General features: G+C 55.6%; 2 protein-coding genes across 2 annotated transcripts in view; one reads left to right on the forward strand and one right to left on the reverse strand.

Annotated features, from left to right (window-relative positions):
• The window catches only part of NPR2 (natriuretic peptide receptor 2), a 42972-nt gene extending 40543 nt beyond the window's left edge, over positions 1–2429 (forward strand). Inside the window, exons 18-22 of the mRNA XM_082241835.1 lie at positions 457–525; positions 670–844; positions 1032–1130; positions 1427–1518; positions 1795–2429. Of these exons, the coding sequence (XP_082097961.1) occupies positions 457–525; positions 670–844; positions 1032–1130; positions 1427–1518; positions 1795–1857 (498 nt within the window). The 3' untranslated portion in view covers positions 1858–2429. The remainder of the gene's footprint in view (positions 1–456; positions 526–669; positions 845–1031; positions 1131–1426; positions 1519–1794) is intronic.
• Positions 2430–2667: 238 nt separating this feature from the next.
• Positions 2668–18776, reverse strand: SPAG8 (sperm associated antigen 8). The gene is made up of 7 exons (XM_082242212.1): positions 18739–18776; positions 17222–17573; positions 14836–15010; positions 12763–12808; positions 3270–3390; positions 3113–3175; positions 2668–2816 (listed from the first exon to the last, which is right to left on the reverse strand). Exons 1-7 carry the CDS (start codon positions 18756–18758, stop codon positions 2694–2696), a joined length of 900 nt encoding a protein of 299 aa, XP_082098338.1. The 5' UTR covers positions 18759–18776; the 3' UTR covers positions 2668–2693.
• Between the last annotated feature and the right edge of the window lie 5178 nt (positions 18777–23954).

The raw sequence follows: 23954 nt of genomic DNA on the forward strand, positions 1-23954 counted from the left end.
ATGTTTTATACTGTATTTTATGCTGTTTTTGTTGCATCAATTAAGTGTTTTAAATTTGTTGTTAGCCGCCCAGAGCCCAGTTTTCTGAACCAGGAAGGGCGGGGTATAAATAAAAAAAAAATATTTTATTTTAATTTTAATTTTTATTTATATTATTATTATTATTATTATTATTATTATTAGTATTAGTATTAGTATTACAATTCTATGACTCTAAGCAAAGCACATTGGGGACTCCGTAGTGAAAATCCCCAGGTGGCCCTTTAGCCATGTCTGTGTCCCCCTCCTGGTGCTTTCACTTAACCTCTTCTGTCTCCCCCTGGAAGCTCACCCCCGCCCCAGGATCCCTTGGCAACTCTGCCCCTTCTGCCCCCCATCTCTTCATTCTCCCCCAAGATCCTCCTCTGCCTCACTGCCTTGGCTTCCCCCAACTTACCTGAGTGTCTCCCTCCCCAGGTGGTGACCCTCCTCAACGACCTCTACACCTGCTTCGATGCCATCATTGATAACTTCGACGTCTACAAGGTGGGTGCGAAACGTGCCTGTGGGTCCCGGCTGTTGGACCCAAAGCTGTCCCTCAGCTCCCAAGCTAGAGCCAGGATTGGACCGTATAGCTGTAGGGAAGAGGGCCCCCCTCCCCACCTCCGGCCTGACAGGCTCACCCCACAGGTGGAGACGATTGGCGACGCCTACATGGTGGTGTCGGGGCTGCCGGTCCGGAACGGGAAGCTGCACGCCCACGAGATCGTCCGCATGGCGCTGGCTCTCCTCGAGGCCGTCAAGACCTTCCGCATCCGGCACCGGCCCAACGAGCAGCTGCGCCTTCGCGTTGGCATCCACTCGGGTGAGTCCGGGCACAGCGGGGGCAGGTCCTTCACCGGAGGATTTTGAGCAGAGGTCCGGGCGGGGGGGGGGGTTGTCTGTCAGGGACGCTTGCCATTCCTGCATTGAAGAGGGTTGGGCTAGATGGCCCTCGGGGTCCCTTCCCACCCTACGATTCTAAGCCGCCTCCTCCCTTTGCCTGCCTGCAGGGCCTGTGTGCGCAGGAGTGGTGGGCCTCAAGATGCCGCGCTACTGCCTCTTTGGGGACACCGTCAACACAGCGTCGCGCATGGAGTCCAGCGGCGAGGGTGAGCCCCCTCTCCCCCCCGCCCCTAACCTTGTTGAAGTGTCTGCTGCACAGCATTGCAGGGGGTGGACTAGAGGGCCTTTGGAAGCCCCCCAACTGCCGTTCTACGATTCCCCCACAACTGGTGTCCCTCCTCCCTCCCTCCGTCTGGCCCCATGTGGGTGCTGGCTGTGCATCTTTCCCCAGGCCCATACCTGTCTCTTCTGGCCCTGTTTTGGGAAGGAGGGGAGGAAGGAGGGGGGGGGTCCCGCTAGCCCTGACCCCCTGACCCCACCCCCCACCCCTTGTGTCTTCCAGCCTTGAAGATCCACGTCTCCAGCACCACCAAGGAGAACCTGGACGAGTTTGGCTGCTTTGAGCTGGAGCTGAGGGGGGATGTGGAGATGAAGGTGGGGGTCTCTATCCTCCCTGGTTGGGTGGGAGGGAGGGAGGGAGGGGAAGCCGTGTGGCAGCCCCCACCCCACCAGGCAGCCCCCCACCCATGCCTCCTCCACCAGGGAGGAAAACGTCGCCGTTCCTGGTCCTCCTGCCCTGGACCTTTGGGAGAGTTGTGGCAAGATGCTGGAAGCCACGGCCCCCTTGGTTTCTGCTGGGTGAGGGGCACGGGTGGGGGTTTTTTTTGGGGGGGTGACCTGTCCCAGGGCTGAGCCTCTTCTTTTCCCCAGGGGAAGGGCAAGCTGCGCACCTATTGGCTGCTGGGCGAGAAGAAGAAGAATGTGGTCATCTGATGTGGCTCCTCCCCCTCCTGTGACTCCTCCCACTTACGGGTACCGGGCAGCAGGCTCCTCCCACCACCAAGAGCCACCGAAACTCCCCTTTGCCTTGGAGCAATAAGGCCCCCCACCCCAGCCATGAGAGACAGGCGGGCGGACGAGAGAGAAGGAAGCACTTGGAGCCATAATGTCCCCCGCTATGAGAGGAAAGCGAGAGAGAGAGGAAGAAGACGGGGCAGGAGGGGCAGGATGAGAGCCCCCCCGCCGGGGAATGTGCCCAGGGCTGGGTCTTGCCACCTCCTCCATCCCTTGCCCCCGCCCAGACCAAGATGCGTCAGCAAGGAGGCCCCAGGAGCCCAGGGAGAGGCAGCGCACCTCTCGGAGCACGGATCATCCCAGGCTGCTTGTGCTCCCCACGCCCAGCCGGGGGGCTGGCTGGTTCCTGACCCCCCCCCCACTTGCAGGTGGGATCCTGCACCACAACTCAGCTGGCTGAGCCAACCCAGAGCGCCGCTGTTCCTCCCCCCTCCCTCCAGGTGTAAATATAGTGCAAAATATTTTGTCAAAATACAGACTTTTTAACCTGGGGCAGCCTTTGAGCTTTGTCCGGGGCAGAGCAGGGGGCCGGTGGAGGTTGGAAGGTGCCTGGGGGCGGCAGCCTGGGGGGGGGCAGCCCTCCCTGCTCTCCTTCTCCTGGCTTTGCTGCTAGATCCAAAATGGAGAGACACACTTTGCCTGTCCAGCAGCTCCTCAAATCCTGCGCCCCCCCCCCAGCCAGGGGGCTTCAAGGGGGGAAAAAGACCCAAAGCAGCAACACCCCCAATCTACCAATAGCTGCCCCCTTTATTTTGTTAGAGCTTGGGGTAGTTCTCTGGGCCGTAGGGCAGCGGCTGGTCGAGGTATTCGGTGGTGGGGGTCGTGAATGTCGCACACTTCTTGAAGGGGGTGTCACCAGTCCGGATATTGGAGACGCCCTACGGGGGGGGGAGAAACAGTGAGAAGGCAGCTGGGGGCCGGCAAATGCACCACCGTGGGCCACCCCCTCCCTCTGCCTGTCAGGGAGCCAGCATTGTCTTGTTTTTTTTGGGTGGGGGGGCAGCCTCGTCAAGTGAAAGCAACAGGTGCAAGGGGGGAGGAGAGAACCCAACTCCTGTTCCCCTTCCTTTTTCAGTGCCCTCCAGAGCCTCTTCAAAGTCAGGACCATGGGGGGGGGAGAGAATGTAGGGCATTTGGGGTGGGGGTGGGGTGTTGGGGAGGGGGGGCCACTCACCGGCACCTGTCGGCAGTGCTCCAACCAGAAGGTCTGCGGCTGCTCCAGGCGGTAGTCGTGGGGCTGGGGGGGGGGAGAGCAAGAGTCACATGGAAGCCTCCTTTTGGGGGGGGTTGGGGGGATGCCCCGGGGGGGCGCTTTCCTGCCTCTCTCTCACCTTGGTGGGGGCAGGGGCCACCGACACGAAGCCCTCTTTGCGAAAGTGGTCGTGCGTGGTGGAGATGGTATCCATGGGCCCACATGGGGGGCCGGTGTCCTCCTCCTCCTTCAGCTCCTTGCTGCAGAGAAAGACAGGGGGGGGGTTGGGAAGCAGCTTCTTGGAATGGGGGGGCAATGTCCAGTTCCCTGCCACTGGGAGCCCCACTGAGGAGACCTCAGAGATTTCCCAGGAAGATCTGAGCTTGGGGTGCTGCGTCAACCCCAAAGGAGACGGAGCAAATTTCAGCAGAGAGCTCCATCTTCCCCCAAACCTGCCTCCCTTCTCTGGCCCCATGGGATCTGGGGGAAGGGAGGACCCCCCCCCACGAGGTTCAGCATTGAGATCTGGGGCACAGGGGCTGGAGGCTGCACCCCTGAGACCCTCCGCCTGCCTCTGAGGGAAGGGGTCTCCAATCCCCTTATGTTCAGGGGTCAGCAAACTTTTTCAGCAGGGGGCCGGTCCACTCTCCCTCAGACCTTGTGGGGGGCCAGACTATATTTTGAAAGAAAAGGGGAAAAAACGAATTCCTATGCCCCACAAATAACCCAGAGATGCATTTTAAATAAAATGACACATTCTACTCATGTAAAAACACACAGACAGATTGAGAAGGCGATGGGGCTGGATCCGGCCCCCGGGCCTTAGTTTGCCTACCCATGCTTTTGTTATTCCCCACTGTCAGAGCTGCTTGAAGATCCTAGCTCACAGAGGATCACGCTAGCCAGCGATCATTTAGTAAAAGTCTTTATTGAATTACAGTTTCCATTCTCACGCTGCTGCGCGCAACTCTACGTCTAGTAGCTAGATCGACGAAGCTCCGTCTGAGTCTCCGCCCCGTGCGCACCAACTTAATATCCTAGCCCTGCTCCACCTTTTCCGCCTGACTGTCCTCCTCTGGGTCCCTCTACCCCCCGGGGCTTCTTCCTTCCGGGATTCTTCTGACGCTGACCCGGACCCTCCTGCCTCCTTGCGCCGGGCTTTAGGACCTGGCTCCCTTTCCGGGCTGCTTACTGCGCCGCCTTCCTCTGCATTTGAACTTGGCGCGCGCGCCCAACCTTCCACTTTCCTCTTAACCGTTTCTTCGCTCCCCGATGGAGGTGTGGCCACTCCTGACTCATGCCCTCCCTCCTGTGGTGAGCTGCCAGCGCTTGCCCCCTGGCTCCCTTCCTCTTCCCTGCTCTCTGGCGGTGACGCTGGTCCCGATTTCCAACTGCTCTCCTCTGAGTCCCCTCTGGCTCTATCTTCCTGGGGTGCCCCCCTAGACTCCCCCCTTGCCCTGGCCACTGGTGCTCCTTTCTGTGAATCCTCTGATTCACTGGAAAGACTCGGAGATCTCGGGTCGTCGTCATCACTCATCTTTTCTTCTGCCTCCTCCCCTTCGCTCTCTGTTTCCTCCCTTGCCCTTGCCTCTGCTCCTAAACCCCTGACATCCATCCCCCCCTCGAAGCCCCCCATTCCCCCCTCCCCTCCTTCCGGTGCTGGAGCTGGGGTGTGCTGTTGCAAAGGGACGAACGTCAGATATCGTTCGCTTCCCGTGGCGGGCCTCCATCTGAAGTCTCGCGGGTCTTCCTCCCTGCTCTCGTCGACGACGGTCACCTCCGCTTCCATCTCTGTGCCGCCGTGCTCGAAACCAGGGTCGTCCCCGAAAACGTCCATGTCCGTCTCTCCCTCACTTCCTCCTGGCGGCGTTGCTCGTCCTGGGCCTTCCAGCCACCTTCTGCGGAACTGCTCCTCTGGTCTATCGTCCCACCAATACGAGGGTTCTGATGCAGATCCCGAGGGTGACCCCTCCGGGGAACGGACGTCTTGTGTCGGGTCCTCGTCCGAGTCGAACCCCCGGAAAGTGCTGGCCGAAAGCGTGGGCGTGAAAAGCCAGTCGTCGAAAAAGTCTGCTGGCATAGGTCTATGTGGGAAGAGGGCATGAAACTCGTCTTTGAGTAGAGGTTCGTCCAAGGCGTAGCCCGGCACCCAGCTGTTCGCACTGGCCAGGGTGCCCTCCTTGGCGAGAAAGTATTCTACCCCCTCTTCCCCCCATCTGGAGTCCAAAATCTCCGTGACGTCATTGATGCGCTCCTTCTGTGCCACTCCCGCGTGCCCCGTTCTGTCTCTGACCGGACTCGGCGCCGTTCCGGGTTCCTGGAACCTGTGCGGTGCCTTGTAGGGAGTGAGCACCGATCTGTGGAACACCGGATGCATTCTGGAACCCTCCGGAAGTGCCAGTCTGAAAGCTACCGGGTTGACCTGCTCTTCGACTTGGTAGGGTCCCAGTTGTTTATGCCCTAGTTTCTTCTTGGCCAACGACCTGGCCGGCACTGCGTGGGCTGCTAACCAGACCCAGTCTCCCACGTGGAGCTCTTCGCCAACCCTTCTGTGCCTGTCCGCTTGTACCTTGTATGCGTGTTTGGCCAGCTCCAGGTGGCGCCTCAGCTGATCGTGGACTTCCTGCAGCTCCGACGCGAACGCATCTGCTGTCTGCGGCTCCCCCTCCCCCATTCTTTCCAGTCCCGGGAAGGTTCTGGGGTGCCTCCCGTTGTTGGCGAAGAACGGCGTGACCCCCGTGGACACGTGCTTCGTGTTGTTGTAGGCGAACTCGGCAAGCGGCAGGTAATCCACCCACGTCGCAGGCTGTTGATTCGCATAGCATCTCAGGTACTGCTGCATGATGGCATTGACCCGCTCCGCTTGCCCGTTGGTCTGCGGGTGTCTCGCCGACGCCAGGTTGATCTTGACGTTTAGGAAGCCCATCAGCTTCTGCCAGAAATTCGAGATGAACTGCCGCCCGCGGTCGGACAGAATAGACCGTGGCAGACCGTGAACCTTGAACACGTGGTCTATGAACAGTTTGGCGGTTTGCTCCGCCGTGGCCACCTTCGCACACGGAATGAAATGTGCCATCTTGGAAAACAGGTCCACCACCACCAGCACTGCCGTCTTGCCCCTCGAGCTGGGCAGATCTGTGACAAAGTCCAGAGCCACCCTTTCCCAAGGTTCGACCGGAGTTTGCAGCGGTTCCAACAGTCCTGCCGGCGGTCTGTGCACTGGTTTGGCCCTCTGGCAGGTGTCACACCTCGCCACGTAGTCTGCGACCTCCCCTCTCATTCCAGGCCACCAGAAATCCCTGGCTACTAATTCCACCGTCTTCTCCTTGCCAAAGTGCCCGGCCGTGGGCGCGTCGTGCAGCTGCTGCAGCACCTTGGCGCGAAGGTCGTCTCCCGGCACGTAGATGGCCCCTTTACGGATGAGCAATCCATCTCGTAGCTGGAAACCGTCGGCCGCAGCCTTGCCCCTTTGCACCTCTGCCATCTTTGCTTGCGCGAAGGAGTCATCCTGCAACGCTCGTCGCACCGCCTCCAGGTCCACGGTGGCCGCGGCGCACGCCCATACTGTTGGTGCGAAGATGTGCATGGCGGCCGCTGGCGTTGCGTCCTCCAGATACTGTGGCTTACGGGAGAGGGCGTCCGCCATGATGTTAGTGTCCCCCGGGACATACTCTATGCGGAAGTCGAAGTTCGCAAAAAACTCAGCCCAACGTATCTGCCTCTGGTTTAGGAACTGTGCCGTGCGCCAGTGCTCCAGATTCTTGTGGTCCGTGCAAACCTGCACCGTGTGCTTGGCGCCGATCAGGAAGTGCCTCCACGCTTTGAACGCTGCATGAATGGCCAGCAACTCCCTGTCCCAGATGGTGTAGTTCTGCTCGGACTTGCTGAGCTTCCTGGAGTAAAACGCTCCCGGCCGCCACACCCCCTGCTGGTCCTTTTGCAGCAGGACCGCCCCCACGGCTCTGTCCGAGGCGTCTGTCTCCACCCTCATCGGCCTGCTGGGGTTGACGTGAAGCAGCTGCTCTTCCGACGCGAAGAGACGCTTGAGTGCCTGAAAGGACTGCTCCGCCTCCTCTGTCCAAACGAACTTCTTTTTCTTGGAGCTAAGCGTGTCTGTGATGGCCGCTGTCTGCATAGCGAAGCCCTTGATAAACTTGCGATAGAAGTTCGCAAAGCCGACAAACCTTTGGACCTCTTTTCGGTTGCGTGGACTCTTCCAATCCAATACCGCTCGAACCTTGGCGCTGTCCATGGCGAGCCCCTTGTCAGACAACTTGTAGCCCAGAAAATCCACCTCCGTCACGTCAAATTGGCACTTCTCCAGCTTGGCGTAGAGCCTATGTTGCTTTAGTCTGGTCAGCACTTCCTTGACGTGTCTGTCATGCTCCTGCTGCGATTCCGAAAAGATCAGGATGTCATCTAAGAAACAGACGCACGTCTTGTAGAGAAGTCCCGCCAACACGTGATGCATGAAAGCTTGAAAAACGTGGGAGCCATTTTGCAATCCAAAAGGCATAACTCTGTATTCGTAGGTACCCAGTGGCGTGAACATGGCCGTCTTCCACTCATCTCCCTCCCGCATGCGAATGAGGTTGTACGCCCCTCGCAGGTCTAACTTGGTGAACACTTTTCCCTTCCGCACCTTCGCCAGGAGGTCGTCGATTCGTGGCATGGGGAAGTCCGACGGCTTGGTCCCATTGTTTAAAATGCGATAGTCCACGACCAGTCTTTTTTGGGGCGTGTCTCGCTTTTTAACAAAGAATACAGGACTGCCCCCCGCTGCCTTGGACTCTCGGATGAAACCGCGCTCCAAATTATGATCTAAGAACTCTTTGAGTTCCTGCAGCTCGTCCTCTGACATGGAATACAGCTTCCCTTTGGGCAGCGCCGCCCCCGGCAGCAGGTCAATTTTGCAGTCATATGGTCTGTGAGGGGGTAGCCTGTCCGCCTCCTTCTCGCAGAAAACTTCCAAAAATTCTGCGTACTTGTGGGGAATCGCTTGCAGCGTGCCTAGCTGCAGCTGTGACTCCTCTTGCTCCCCTTCCTGCTGGGGCATGATGCAGTGTTCAGCACAAAAGGAAGAGCCGAAGGTCAGCTGCCTCTGGTACCAAGCCAGCGCCGGGCTGTGCTTGTCCAGCCAACTCATGCCCAATACAATGGGCGTGTCCGATAGCTGAGTGACGTTGAAGCTGATGATTTCCCTGTGATTCCCAAGTCGCATCACCATTGGCGGCGTCTGCTTCACCACTTGCCCCCCTAGCAACTCCCTTCCATCCACCGTGACAACCTGCAGGGGCAGCGTGGCAGGCAGCAACTGTATAGCGTGCTTGTCGACAAACTCCTGCCCTATAAAGTCCGCGTTGCTGCCCGAGTCGATGGTAATTGGCACGTCCATGGTGATTCCATTGGGCAGCTGGAGAGATGCGGTGAGCCTCACCACTGGTTTGGGCGGGAGGGGGTTCACGGGCTGTAAAATATCTGGGGACTGCTTCACTGACATGTCTGGCTGGGCCCCAGTGCCTCTTCCTCCAGCCAGACATCGTCGTTTCCCTGCTGTGGTTCTCCTTGCTGCGTTGCTGCAGTCACCATTGCTGAGGCTGCAGTGAGCTTGTGGAGCCTCTGGGGACACTCTTTCGCCATATGCCCTGGCTCCTCACAGACGTAACACTTCCTGTTCCCTCTAGGAGGCTTCGCTTTCACTGCTGCCGGTGCTAGGGCTCTGGTTGCTGACTGAGCCCTTGCACCTCCAACCTCCATAGGTTCGGCTCCTCCTCCTGGCGGAGGCGTGGATTGCGCCCGCGCTGCTTCTCTGGGAAGGAAGGAGGGGCCCCTGGCTGATTCGCGCCCTCCACGCCCTTCGTCCCTGCTCCACGGACGTTCTTCCAGCCTCACCCCCACTGCCAGTGCCCTCTGAACGACCTCCTGGGTGGTTCGGGGTCTCTCCCCCCTCGCGATCTCATCTTTAATCAAGCTGTGCAACCCCTCCCAAAAGAGGTCTCTTACAGGGGCCGAATCTCTGTCCCATTCCAGGGCACTGACCAAGGCGAAAAAGCGGGCATGGTACTGTCTGACGCTGGCCCTCCCTTGTCTTAGCCCATGCACCTCCTTCCGGGCAAGATCCACGTCAATACTTGATAAAAAACACCCATCCATCGCTTTAATAAAGGCATCTGCATTCTGGAGCGCCGGATCCTTATCCCTCCATAAATTGCGTAGCCATGCTTTAGCATCCCCATGCAAATGGGCCATGATGAATCCCACTCTCTCTTGCTCATCTCTAAAGTCTTTATGCAGCAGTTGCAGTGCGCACAGTACGTCTGCTCTAAAGTTGGGATACTGTTGCAGGTTCCCATCGAAGTGAGAGACCAGCCCGCCTGTTCGTCTCACCAACCCAATTCCCTCCTGCCGGGGTGTCTGCTTCGTCAGCACGTCTAACCTGATCTGGAGATCCCTGCAGGCGGCAGCTGCCTCCTCCTCTCTCTTCCTGGATGCGAGAGCCTCGGCATTCAGTTGTGCCACTGCTTTTCTGAGTTCCTCTATCTGCTGCTCAGCCGTCATGTCGTCTGCTGTTCGTGAGCTCACTAGTAGGCACCTGTTTCTCTCCCCTCCTCGGGGCTGTAGATGCCCACAATTTGGAGACGGAGCTTACTGTCAGAGCTGCTTGAAGATCCTAGCTCACAGAGGATCACGCTAGCCAGCGATCATTTAGTAAAAGTCTTTATTGAATTACAGTTTCCATTCTCACGCTGCTGCGCGCAACTCTACGTCTAGTAGCTAGATCGACGAAGCTCCGTCTGAGTCTCCGCCCCGTGCGCACCAACTTAATATCCTAGCCCTGCTCCACCTTTTCCGCCTGACTGTCCTCCTCTGGGTCCCTCTACCCCCCGGGGCTTCTTCCTTCCGGGATTCTTCTGACGCTGACCCGGACCCTCCTGCCTCCTTGCGCCGGGCTTTAGGACCTGGCTCCCTTTCCGGGCTGCTTACTGCGCCGCCTTCCTCTGCATTTGAACTTGGCGCGCGCGCCCAACCTTCCACTTTCCTCTTAACCGTTTCTTCGCTCCCCGATGGAGGTGTGGCCACTCCTGACTCATGCCCTCCCTCCTGTGGTGAGCTGCCAGCGCTTGCCCCCTGGCTCCCTTCCTCTTCCCTGCTCTCTGGCGGTGACGCTGGTCCCGATTTCCAACTGCTCTCCTCTGAGTCCCCTCTGGCTCTATCTTCCTGGGGTGCCCCCCTAGACTCCCCCCTTGCCCTGGCCACTGGTGCTCCTTTCTGTGAATCCTCTGATTCACTGGAAAGACTCGGAGATCTCGGGTCGTCGTCATCACTCATCTTTTCTTCTGCCTCCTCCCCTTCGCTCTCTGTTTCCTCCCTTGCCCTTGCCTCTGCTCCTAAACCCCTGACACTCACGCACAGATTCCTGTCCTGCTTTCTTTTCCATCCCTTGGCTGGAGTTACCAGGAAAGGATTGATGCAACTGGTCTTTTCTTTAATTCTTCAAACACCTTCTTCAATTCGGGAAAAGTCTCCCTCGCTGGTCTCCTCAGGGCGCCTGACCTGCCACGCTGGTTGGGGGGGATCAGAAGGATCCCCTCGCCTAACCCCCTGCAAGGAGCAAACTGGCCTTCGGTGCCAGGCCCCTTCCATGCCACTCTCAAGGTGGGCAGCTTAACAGTCCGTGCCCCAGTCCCATTCCTCGGAGAGCCCCTTTGCTTCCACCTCTCCCTTGTGCCCAGTCCCCACTTGCTCCCAGGGTCATTCCACATCAAATCAACGCACAAAACAAGGGTTTTGCCACCCACTGTCTCAGATTTTGATGAAACTTGGTGTTCACCTTTCCCTTATGGTTGAAAGAAACCCCCTTAAGTTTTTTCCCTCTATCTTAAACGGTTTAAATTTTATAGCACTTCAAAGTTTCGTGAAATCAGTGTTTCTGACCCTCTTGAGATCCTCAGCCTTGTGTGCATTTTATCTTTTTTCCTCCATAGCCAATGATCAGACATAAGAGACTCATAAATTTTATTCTTTGTTGAGAAAGAACACGTCTTTGCAATAATTGTCACCATCAAAAACTTTTGATTGCATTGTGCCCTAACGCTGAAAATTTAGGTTTTCTAAACCTAGTTTTTCCACCCAAAAAGCTACATTTATACATTTTTAAGGCATTTATAAAATCTTTTGAGTGCTGGTGTATTTTTTCCTGAAATTCTCATCATGTTATTGATCTCTATGTAAAATTTCAAAAAGATCTGATCATTGGTTATGGAGAAAAAAAATAAAATGCACACAAGGCTGAGGATCTCAAGAGGAAGACAAACACAGATTCCATTAAACTTTTAAGTGCTAGAAAATTAAAACCGTTTGAGATAGAGGGGGGGGGGACTTGAGGGGGTTTCTTTCAACCACAAGGGAAGGGTGTACACCAAGTTTCATCCAAATCCAAGACGGTGAGTGGCATGACTGCGTTGAACTGACGTGGAATGCCCCCGCAATCTGCTCCCGGCAAGGGGGAACCGGGGCGGAGGAAGGGGGTGCGGTGGGGGCGGACTGCCCCAGATGTCTTCCTTGGGGGGGTGACATTTGGCACGCCTGCGACTCCCAAGCCTACCCCGAGCCATTGGGGGAAGGGGGGGAGCTGCAGTGCTTCGCCAGTGGCATTCCGCCCACTTCCTCCTTCGTTTTGATAGCTGGGGGAGGCCTGGGAGTCGCAGATGGGCACCTGAGCAGCTATCCCACGCCTGGGAGGGCACCCTCTGTGCCACCCCCCCTCGGATGCGCACCCGCCCTGGGCAGCGTGGGCATATGCACTGCCACTGGGGGGCACCTGCCTACCTGCCCACCCTCTCATCTAGTAGAAAAAAGACAGTCACGGAACCGAGAAATTACACAAAACAAATGAAATACCATGAAAATCCCTGAAACAAGAAGTAATCAACTAGAAATATTATCTTATAGAATTAAATGATAGAATTATAGAATTAAATACGAAAAATCAAAAAGTTTAAGGGAAAAGTTAGAAAAACCTAGAATTGAACAAAGCCTTAACGGGATGCTGGCTACAAACCTCGTTTCACTGAACTATTCAGATTCCTCAGAAGGAAATAGAGAAATCATAAACCTTAAATGATTACAAACTCAGGAAACGAGGTTTGTTTCCGTTAAGGCTTTGTTCAATTCTAGGTTTTTCTAATTTTCTAATTTTCCCCTTAAACTTTTAGATTTTTGTTACTTAGTTTAATTCTATAATATTTCTAGCCAATTACTTCTCGTTTCAGGGATTTTCACGGTATTTCCTTTGTTTTGTGTCACACCCTCTCCTCCAGGGCTGCCTTGGGGCAGGGAAGCCCAAAGACGGACTGCGCCCTCGAGCGCCAAAGCAAGTGTCCCTGGTCTGGCGCAGCCTCTGCCATTTGGGAAACGGGCGATGGCACAGCGGGTGAGACCTGGGGGGGGGGGGCAGGTGCAGCGCTGCACAATGGAGCACCCAAATCTATTGCAGAGCCAGAGGGAAGGAAGCCTCTCTCGCCTTGGAAAGCCCATTCCAGAGGCAGGAGGGGAGGCCCAGCTGGCAGAGGAGGGGCCACCCACGGCTCACCTGCTGCCCTGGTATTTTGGACTTTCTGCCCGCTGCTCACCTGTGCTTCTGGTACAGGAGCCACTCCAGCATGGCCTCACGCTGCCCTGCGGGAGGAGGACAAGGAAGGAGGTCAGATCTCAGAAGGCAGGACGGGGCCTCAAGTGGGGGGGGGAGAGGGGGGAGCAGAATGTCCTCCTCTGCCTGCACCCCACACGTGCCAGTCTCCTTCGCCTCCCTGGGCAGCAGTGACGTCTTCAAGCTCCAAGCCAGGGGAGGGCTCTTCCCCCCCCTCTCTCGGGGCTTATATTTTGGTCTAACACCAGAACTCCTGGGTGTCCAACGAAGCTAAATGTTGGAAGATTCAGTGCAGAGAAAGGAAGTCCTTCATGCAGCACTGTTAAACTATGGAACTCCCTTCCACATGAGGCAGTGAGGCTTGGATGGCTTGAAAAGGCGACATGACACATTCATAGAGGGCAAGAAGCCACAATGGCTCAGCTCTGGCAGCAGTGCTTCTGAATCCCAGTTGCCGGAAAGCACGGGAGGGGAGAGGGCTTGTGTTCAAATCCTGCTTGATGGTTTCCCCCCTGCATCTGGTGGGCCACTGTCAGAACAGGAGGCGGACTAGATGGGTCACTGGCCTGATCCACTAGCAGTGGTGAAATCCCCAGCAGGCTACAGAAATGTTGCACAGAAAAGCTGCCCAGTGGGCTTGGGCTGGGGGGGTGGCTGTGAGGGGCAGTGGGGAGAAGCTCCCCGGGAAAGGGGGACCCAGGCGAGAGGTCAAGGACGGCTTCACTCAAAGCAGCTCAGGGTGCGAATGCAAAGGTGATCTACCCAGGTAAGCTCAGGTTGCAGCTCTCCAGGCCTCACCAAGATCCCCTTTCAGCCGTGAAGCTCCAACATCATCACTCTGAGAAGACGGTCAGGTTGGGGGGAGGGGGGGCCCAGGGGGGCTTTGGGGGCTTTGCCAGTGACTCCAGCTCAGCCTTGCAAGGAAGCCTTGGGGAGAAAGGCACCCACAAGGGAAGGAAGAGCCCCTTGCAGCACCCATGGCGATTGCTTGGAGCCTGTGGGAGCAGAGCAGGCCTGCCCACGGCGGGTGACTCTTGAGAAGCCGGATTTAGACTGGGGTGGGGGAAGCAGTTTCTGGGGGGTGGGGGCTCAAGCTGCTAAGAGCTTTGCCTGAGTGGCAGCTGGAGAGGTCCAAGAGGCCAATCCCCCCCCAGCAGCTGGGCAGGCTCCCCCTCCTCCAGGAAGCCCCATGGAAAGGGTCCCCAGCCTGTGGCCCCTCACACTCTGGACCCCCAGACAATGGAAGGAGGAGGTGGAGCTGCTGCCTCCCCCCCCCCCAGCTCTGCGAGGGCTCAGGGCAGCGAACAGGAATGAAATGGGCTTAATCGAAACACGGAAGAAGACTCAAAGCCAAATGAAAAGGAGGAGCGAAAGGTAAAACGTCATCATTCCCGTGCTTTTCAAGGCAGGCCACACCGGAGAGCCTGGAAGGGTCCCCAGAGGGGCTGCCCCATGGAAGAGGGAGGAAGCTGGCAACAGATTCAAGTTCCAAGAAACGAGATTCCCAGTGAACAACAGGAAGGACTTTCTGATGGCAAGAGCGGTTTGGCAGCAGAACAGTCTCCCCTGGACGGTGGTGGCCTCTCCCTCCTTGGGGGCTTTTAAGCAGAGCTTCGGGGGGGGGGGGCGGCTGTCATGGATGCTTCAGCCGAGATTCCCGCATTGCAGGGGGTGGACTAGAGGACCCTGGGGTCCCTTCTGATTCTACAATTCTATGCTTCGAAGGCATTGAAGGCCCGTATCTGACTGAGTTCAGGCCAAGGAGGAGCCCCTGTTTTGAGGAAGGGGCTTTGACCCACAGAGACCACCCAGCCGCCTCGTGTTGCCATTTCTGCAGGAGGGCTGAGTGGTCAGAGTCCTCCAGGTCAGGGACAGAGCCGGAGGGGGGTGGGCTTTGGGCGGGTCTGGACCCAAGAACAAAAAGGGTCTGTCTGCTTAACGAGGAGAAACCGGAAAGCAAACAATAAACACTTTTGTGGCGAAGTTTTTTCCCTTGGCTGTCTGGAAAGGCCGCTCTTGGCTTTGCCCCCCCCCCACTCCCTCCCCAGAGCCTCACCTCTTATGGGGAGCCCAGTCCTCCAGGGCCTGCGGTAGGCGTCTTTCATGGTGGTGCTGCTGCTTAGGCCAGCCAGAAACTGCTGGGTGAGCAGCCCCCGGTGCCCGTGCCGGTAGAAGGAGGCCTCTGTGCCCCACTCGGGACAGGGCACGCGGTCCAGGTCGTTGGTGGCTCTCTGGAAGAGGGCAGAGAGGGCGGCTGCAGGTTAGCCAGAGAACCCCTTGGGCAGGGCAGGGCAGGGGGCTGCCAGCTGTTCCCTCCCCCTGGGGTCTCCTGGCACACTGAGGGCACTCCTCCCTTTAGGCAGCGAGGGGCAGCAGATTTAGCCCAGCCACCCCACAGCCCTTGCCCGATCCCTAGAGAGTCCTTCCCCAATCAGCAGGGGAGAGGGCCTTTCATTTCTATTTTATTTATTAAATGTATATACTGCCGTTCCTCCAAAGATCTCAAGGTGACTCACAAGATTAAAATACAGGATAAAAGCACAAAATAAGCAGGACAAAATCAAACCAAAACACAGTTACTCCCCAACAGATTCTAAAGGCTGCAGAATGCTAATCAGCCATCGGGAAAGCTGAACCAGGCCTGTCAGGGAAATACAGTGGCGTAGCGTGGGTTGTCAGCACCCGGGGCAAGGCAAGTAATTTGCGCCCCCTAACCCGTGGATTTTAGAGCTGCGAGTGCGAGCGCCCCCCCCAGATGTTGCGCCCGGTGCGTCCGGCCCCCCCTGCACCCCCCACGCCACGCCACCGGGGAAATATAGTCCAGTTGCTCAGAATGGCAACCACGACCAAGCCAGCCCACGCAGGAGAATTGAGGCACGAGGTTTTGGGGGGACAGAGTTACCTGAAGGTTGGAGGGAGTTTTGTGGTGCTGGGGGCAGGGGTCTCTCTCTTCACTCTCTCTGGAGATCTGATCTAGAGTGGTGCATGCTCTAGTTATCTCCCACTTGGGCTCCTGCAATGTGCTCTATGTGGGGCTACCTTTGAAGGTGACCCGGAAACTGCAATTAATCCAGAATGCGGCAGCTAGACTGGTGACTGGGAGTGGCTGCTGGGACCATATAACACCGGTCCTGAGAGATCTGTATTGGCTCATAGTTCGTTTCCGAGCACAATTCAAAGTGTTGGTGCTGACCTTGAAAGCCCTAAACGGCCTCAAAGGCCCAGTGGATCTGAAGGAGCATCTCCACCCTTATCATTCAGCCTGGAAACGGAGGTCCAGCTCCGAGGGCCTTCTGGTGGTTCCCTCACTGTGAGAAGAGAAGTTACAGGAAGCCAGGCACAGGGCCTTTTCAGTAGTGGTGCCCGCCCTGTGGAACGCCCTCCCATCAGATGTCAAGGAAATAAACAACTATCTGACTTTGAGAGCCAGTGTGGTGTAGTGGTTAAGAGCGGTAGTCTCATAATCTGGGGAACCGGGTTCGCGTCTCCGCTCCCCCACATGCAGCTGCTGGGTGACCTTGGGCCAGTCACACTTCTCTGAAGTCTCTCAGCCCCACTCACCTCACAGAGTGTTTGTTGTGGGGGAGGAAGGGAAAGGAGAATGTGAGCCGCTTTGAGACTCCTGAAGGGGAGTGAAAGGCGGGATATCAAATCCAAACTCTTCTTCTTCTTCTTCTTCTTCTTCTTCTTCGAAGACATCTGAAGGAAGCCCTCTTTAGGGAAGTTTTTAATGTCTGATGTTTTATTGTGCTTAATAATAATAATAATAATAATAATTTATTATTTATACCCCGCCCATCTGGCTTCCCCAGCCACTCTGGGCGGCTTCCAACCAAATATTAAAATGCAGTAATACATCAAACATTAAAAGCTTCCCTAAACAGGGCTGCCTTCAGATGTCTTCTGTTGGGAGCTGCCCAGAGTGGCTGGGGAAACCCACCCAGATGGGCGGGGCTTTTATCATCATTATTACTATTATTACTACTACTATTATTATTATCTGGTGCAGCTGAGGATTTGATGCTGGGTCCGTGTGCCTCCATTGATCATCTACTTCCGACTAAACATTGGGAAGAACTTTCTTTTTTATTTATTTATTTTTATTATTAAAGATTTTTTGGGAAGAAATTTCAGACCGTAAGAGCTGCTTGGCAGTGGAGAAGACTCCCTTGGAATCTGGTGGACTCTCCTTCTCCTTTTAAAAGAGAGGTTGAGCCGCCACCTGTCCAGGGTTCCTTAGTTGTGGTTCCCAAACTGAGGGGCTTGAACTAGATGGCCGTCAGGCGCCCTTGCATCCAAAAGGCTACGCCCTGGCATAGGGGCTGCTGCTGTCTCTTCCCTTGGGAAATGCAGGGGGAGAAGGGAACAGGAATTCCCTGGTGACACCCCCCCCTTGCCACCCCCTCCTGCCAGTCCAGGGGTGTGGAGCCCAGGCAACTTACCTCCTCCTGCCAGTTGTAGATCAGGCACTTTCCCCGAATGGGGAGCTCCCTCATGGGCTCCAGGGGGACAACGGGGATGGCCTCCTGTTCCGTGGCCGGCAGCTCCCCCAGAGTGGGTCCCGGGACCCCGTGGCAGGGAGGCAGCTCCACCGAGTAGGCTGGGGTGCGGACCACCACCGGGGGATCTTCAGGCAGCATCTCCTTGGGGCCGTACGCCACCACCGGCTCCTGCCCCTCCTCTCCCGGGCACAGGGGGGGCTCCGCCACACAGCAGGGGGCTTCGGGGCCAGGGGGTGCTGCTGCCTCTCCATCGCTGGGCGCAGGTGGGCCTGGAAGGGCGGGAGCCAGGGACCTGCACGGGTTCAGGAAGGGGGAAAGGCAGTCAGATTCGGCTCTGCTCCAGGCAGAAAAATGAATGGCACAGACCCTTCGCTCCAAGAAAGAAAATGGGAAACTGGGCTTTTTTAAAAAAAATGCATCTTTTCCTTCATCAGTAAGACAGCCAGTGCTATGGGGTGGCGGGGGGGGGGTGAAGCCTCCAGAGGGGCAGAATTGAGGCTCCCAGGCTGGGTGTGTGTGTGTGTGTATGCAAAATATTCATGAGGTATGTGTGCCAAACTGGGTCTTTGACCCAGGTAAAATAAAGCCTAGTTTTGCTCCTGCATAACACAGAACACCAAGCCAAAGTCACACAGCAATAAATGTCATTAAAACCAGGCTCCGCCTCATAATTTCATGGGGGAGGGGGGATTCCTGCCGCAACCTATAGAGTTAAATCTTTAACTGAAGGTCAGGGAACATATGGGGCTGATATTTATTTATTAAATCTGTATACCGCCCTTTAGTTGTAGATCTCAAGGGGGTTCACAACACAGGATGACTCCAAGTGCAGAGCCTTAAGAAGGGGATTCCGTGCCCAGGTCAGGAGCCACCACTAAGAAGGCATGTCTGTGCGGCCTTTCAGCCAAATGAATCTTAAAGGAGGACACCCAAGTCAGTGGCGTAGCGTGGGTTGTCAGCACCCGGGGCAAGGCAAGTAATTTGCGCCCCCTAACCCGTGGATGTGCGCCCCCTAACCTGTGGATTTGCGCCCCCTAACCCTAACCCCCAGATGTTGTGCCCGGTGCAGCCGCCCCCCCTGCACCCCCCACACTACGCCACTGACCCAAGTGAAACCTCCCAAATCCCACCTCAACATGGGCAGTCCTTGAAATAAGGGGCTCCCAAACAGTTTAAGGCAGGCCTGGAGCCAAATGTGGCCTTCCCTGTCCCTCTGCCCGGCCCTTGGCATTCCCAGCAGGCCACACCACCCCTGCTCTGTGCCCTTCTCAGGGGCTTTTGCCTGGCTAGAGTTTGCTGTGAGGATGCCCCTGGCTTGCCTGGGTGGCGCCCACTTTGGACTTTGCCCGCCCACCGGCATGCGGCCCCCCTTCACACGTGCAGAGAGACACGTGTTCGGCGTATCCTCGCCTCCTCCCCCGCCCCGCGCGCCTCCGTCTCTGTCTTCCATCCCTCACCCGCCCTCCGGCTCCATCATCCCTCCGACCGGCGCCGCTGGGGGGTCCGGAGACGCCGTCGCGGAGACGCCAAACGCGGACTGGGGCCCAGCTGGCCGCTACCATGGCGACGGCGACGCAGCGCGCCCATTGGCCAGGCGGCGACGGCAGGAAAGGCTCTCATTGGCGCGCGCCCAGGGCCGCTGCCCCGCCCCTCTCGCCCGCGCCAGGCTCCGCGACGGCCGCTCTCTGCCCCGAGGGGCGTCCAGTGGGGAGCCGGGCGAAGACCTGCAGCCCTGCGGCCCTTGCGGGGGCCAAAGCGGGGCCAGGGCAGGGGATCGGTGCCGGATTGACGTCTAAGCTACACAAGCTATAGCTTAGGGTCCCACCAGAAAATGTAAAGAAAAAACCCTGGATGTACATTTCCAAAATATAAGATAAAAAAACCAAAAACCTACATACAGGAAGAGTGTTTTGTGTTGTGTAGGCTCCTTTTAGTCCATAAATTGCCATAGAGCATATATTCAACACACAAAAGAGCGACCATTGGTTGTTGGCAAAGGACAGCTGGACATCTAATGGGTCCCATTACCTTCAGGAGCTGAGGGCCACCTCCAACCCCAGTCCGGCCCTGCAGAGGATCGTGGGGGCCGAAGAGACGCCTTCGGGTCTGGAGAGCCACCCCAGGGAGTCCGGGGACGCTGGTGGTGCGCCCCCTCGACGGCGCAGACGGTGGATCCAAGCGTGCCCCGGGCCATGGGCAGAGAGCTTGCCACTGGCCACATTTGGCCCCCGCGCTGGGCCGGAGAGGCTCCTCCTTTCCAGGCCCCCCCGCCCAGCCCCGCCTGCCTCCCCCGAGCCTCTCCGGAAAGGGGCTGGCGGGCCAAGGGGCGCATCTGCCGAGCAGCTGCGGCGAAGACGACGCGGAGGCGGCGGCGCGCGGGGCGTTTGCCAAGCTGTCGTGCCCGAGGGTTGCGTGCCGCCGCCAAGCTCCTTGGCCCGCGAAGGCTGCCCTCGGCTGCAGCTGTGGGTCACCACTCCGAAGCGAGTGCTCCGAAGCGAGGGGCTGATCCGGAGGCGGCTGCGCAGCTCGCCTCCAGCTCCCTCCCAGCTCGACTGCAGCCGCTGCTCCTCTTATTCATTATGGAGTTCGTTCTCCCTCCTTGGCTCTTCTCAGAGGGCCAAATGTGATGTCCCTCTCATGCGGAGCCTCCAGTATCCTGGTGCTTCCTTTAGTCTTCTTTGGCGATCACTCAGAACTGAGTAAGATTGTCTTCCATGAACAGGGTCTTAATAGCGCGTCCGTAAGTGACTGTGGTGAGAAGAGACGACTCCCTGGAAAAGACCCTGATGCTGGGAAAGATGGAGGGCACAAGGAACAGGGGACAGCAGAGGACGAGATGGTGGGACAGTGTTCTCGAAGCGACCAGCATGAGTTTGACCAAACTGCGGGAGGCAGTGGAAGACAGGAGGGCCTGGCATGCTCTGGTCCAGGGGGTCACAAAGAGACGGACATGTTGGACATGACTAAATGACTAAACAAGAACAACAAGTGACTGTGGAGGCCAATTCTGGATCCACACATCCTTCCACAGTGGGGACATTGGTTTCCAGGCGGGAGTTGATCACCGCAAGGGTTTGCCAAGCGTGCCTTCCTCTTGGCACGTTTCTCCCTTGCGCCTGAGTTCGAGTGTCTCCAAAGTCCATGATGCCTTTGGTGAAGGCTGTTCTCCAGTCGGACTGCTCACAGGCCAGTGTTTCCCAGTTATCAGTGTTTATACCACATTTTTAAGATTTACCTTGGGAGCGTCTTTAAACCTCTTTTGTTGTCCACCAGTATTTCACTTTCCATTCTTGAGTTGGAAACAGTACAGTGGTACCTCGGGTTCCATACGCTTCAGGTTACAGACTCCGCTAACCCAGAAATATTACCTCGGGTTAAGAACTTTGCTTCAGGATGAGAACAGAAATCGTGTTCCGGCGGCGCAGCGGCAGCAGGAGGCCCCATTAGCTAAAGTGGTGCTTCAGGTTAAGAACAGTTTCAGGTTAAGAATGGACCTCCAGAACAAATTAAGTACTTAACCCGAGGAACCACTATAATTGCTTTGGAAGACGATAATCAGGTATCCACACAACATGACCAGTCCAACGAAGTTGATGTTGAAGAATCATTGCCTTGACACTGGTGAACTTTGCCTGTTTTCCCAAGTGATGTGTAAAAAATGTTGGAGACATCGTTGAGGGAATCTTTTGAGGAGTTGAAGATGGTGTTTATAGGTGGTCCATGTTTCACAAGCAGACAGTAAGGTTGGTAGTACAATAGCTTTGTAAACGAATCTGCACTTCCAGAGCGCAGGTGATGCTGGATTTCAGCATCAATGTTGGCCCACAAAGGTATGTTTCCACAAAGATAGGATAAGTGATTGACACTTTCCAACATTACACCATTCCAGAGCTTCAGGCCAGTATGTTTCTGCCCCGACCTTCTGAATGCGGAGAGGATGCTCTCCTCAGTTTACAAGCTGAGTGCTGGTCAGGCCAGGCATAACCTAAAGCCCCCCCCCCCCCAATGGCCGAGACACTTGCTTCGGGATCACATCTTGCCCCTAAGCACTTCCAGTCCAGGCAGGAGTGGGGCATTCCCAGCCCTCCCCACCACCACAATATTATTATTTTTTACTTTCAATCAAACAAAGCAGTTCACAATTTGTGTTATGCTTATTATTCTTTTTTAATTAGGACACCCAAACCCACCCTCTCTATGACAGAATCAAACTCAAGGCAACGTACAAACAGAACTACAAATCACAACAGAAAAGGTGCCAGACCTGATTTAAAAAGCACCAAGTGAAAACAGCAGCAGAAAACATCACCATGTACTGCTCTATGTTATTAATGTTTTCCTTAAAAAAAATTAACCTAGTTTGTACTCACTAATGCCTGAAATAGAGAGCAATTTTATGTAATATATATTATATATTATACTACTGAGAAAATCTGTTAGAAATATTGAAGCCACAATAGGGGAAAGGGGGCAGAATTCCTGCATTTGTTATAATGGTTACATTTGTAATCTCTGTATTGACAGATACCCTTTTGTATTTTTTCCATAAAATCAATTTTAAAAAATCACACAATCAACAGCTGCGCAAAACTAAATAAAAATGCACTCAGGGCTCCAGGAGAAAAAATGCCCATCAGAATAAAACAGTCGTAAGAGCCTTTTTAAAACCAGAGCAGGCTAATTGGTGGGTGACAGCCCCACTGGGCCAGGCAGGCATTGCCAGAGTTTAATGTGCCCCACTTTGAAAGCCCCCACTCTCAGCCCCAGACTGCAATTCAGCTGCTTAAGGCACAGCAAACATTGACATCGTGGTGTAAAACAATAAAAACTATTTATGCAAATATTTCAAATGGCAGGAGAGTGACAGAAGCTTCTGCCCTTGCAGCAGAATGTCAGCCATATTTAGAGGCTGAAATGGGGGCTCCCACGTGGTTCTTGCTGGAAAGACCCCCCCTCCCCAATTAACAGGAGAAGTATGGCAAAGCTGCCTCTGGCTCCTGCTGATTGATTGCATGTGTGCACCTCATGAAAAATGGTGGTTGGGTTTTTGTTTCAGTGGAGCCTAGAAAGAGACTTCTGGAAACTCCCCCCCCCCCAGTCTCCCAATTGTGCCCAGCCTGGTGGAGAGGCCAGACAGCCCCACTTGCAGCCTGGGGGCGGCGGGGGGGGGGGGCAGGGGCAGCTGTTTGGCAGTCAATTGTGTGCCTGGTGGAGGAGCCTGTTGCTGCTGCTGCTGCTGCACTCTGGACCCCCCAGGCCTGTGGGACTAAGAATAGCCTGGCCTGGCCCTGCTGGGGAAATGTGGTCTGCAGAGCCTCCCTCTGCTGTGGGTCGGGAGGAGGAGGCAGCTGGCCTGGCACAAGGAGGTTTCCGAGGGCCCTGGATGCTTCTAGCTATGAAATCACCCTGCAACAATAAGAACTTTGCTCATGCTTTCATGTACAAGCAATCATTTTCCCACACCCTTGCTTCTGAGGCTGCTCCCTCGCTCGCCGCACGTGCGCCACGAAAGTGGGATGGCGGGGGGAGAAGTCCAGGTCTGGGCCTGCAGCTTCTCCCTGGGAGGAAGTGGCCCTGGCAGAGGCTTGCCTGCTTGCGCCAAGGGGCCACTGCAAAGCAGGCCAGGCCAGGCGAGGCTCTGAAGCCTCGCACCTGGAAAGCCCTCTCTGGGATGGAGGGGAGGCGCTCGTCCACAAGGACAGGAGCCACAAGAAGTTCACTCTTCCTCCCCCTCTGCCATTCTTCTCCCAGTTCAATGACCATCAAACACCCCGTTCTGGGCGCTGTGCATAAACAAGCAAGCCCCCCGCCAGCCCCCCCCACAGGTTCCCATGTCTCAGGGCGGGTCTGCAGGACCACCTGAGCCAAAAGGGGGGGGGGGGTCCATGTGTGGCTTTGGGATCTCAAGAGTCCAGCTGGTGAGTGTGGAGAAGCAGCCACTCCTTGTCACTGCACTCGCGCCACTCTTTCAAAGCACCCGCCTCCCAGCACCCTTTGTGCCCTTTCCAGCTCCGAGTTAAGGAACCTTAAACCCACACACAGCGGGAGAAGAGTCGGGGGAAGAAGATTGGAAGAAATTTAAAGACTATTTACAGAAATATTGCAAAATTAATGACTGTTAGAATGATGTCAGAATGAAGTTAAGTGGTTTAAGCAGCAATGTTATAAAGGTGTATGTAAAAATGGATTGTTAACAGGTGAGACTCCAAAGTTATAATATATTATGTTAAAGGACTAAGATAAAAACAAAGAGGGAAAGAAATTGCTGAATTAACTAACTGAATTGGAATACAAAAAAGGGAGGTGTGAGGAGGTCAGGGAAACAAGGAAATGAATGTAAGGTATGGAAAGACTGATGTATTTTTAAAGTGTTTTTTATCTTCTTTTTTTGTATTTTGTATTTTTTCTTTTATTTTTACTTTTGTCTTTCTTTTCTTCTTTTTTAAAATTCATGTAATTCTTTTCTTTGAAACCTTAATAAATATCATTTAAAAAAACAACACACACACAGCACTTGGGGGGGGGGTGTGCCTGTGGGGCAGGGGACTCACTCCAAAGGGAAAGGAGTCTCCCTTATGGGAAATTTTTGATGCTTCCATTGTGGTTCCTGAATTACAAGGGGTTGGACTGGGTGGGGATCCCTTTCCCCTCTGTTGCTGCCATCCATCTGTCT

This window comes from Podarcis vaucheri, assembly GCF_965113315.1.
Source record: "Podarcis vaucheri genome assembly, chromosome: 11".
In the NCBI taxonomy this organism is placed as follows: Eukaryota; Metazoa; Chordata; class Lepidosauria; order Squamata; family Lacertidae; genus Podarcis; species Podarcis vaucheri.

Coding starts and splice junctions, on each gene's coding strand:
- SPAG8 (XM_082242212.1), bottom strand. CDS start 18,758: ATGATGGAGCCGGAGGGCGG. Junction 17,574..18,738: donor ATGATGGAGCCGGAGGGCGG/GTGAGGGATGGA, acceptor GAACCCGTGCAG/GTCCCTGGCTCCCGCCCTTC. Junction 3,391..12,762: donor CTCCTGTACCAGAAGCACAG/GTGAGCAGCGGG, acceptor CTTTCTCTGCAG/CAAGGAGCTGAAGGAGGAGG.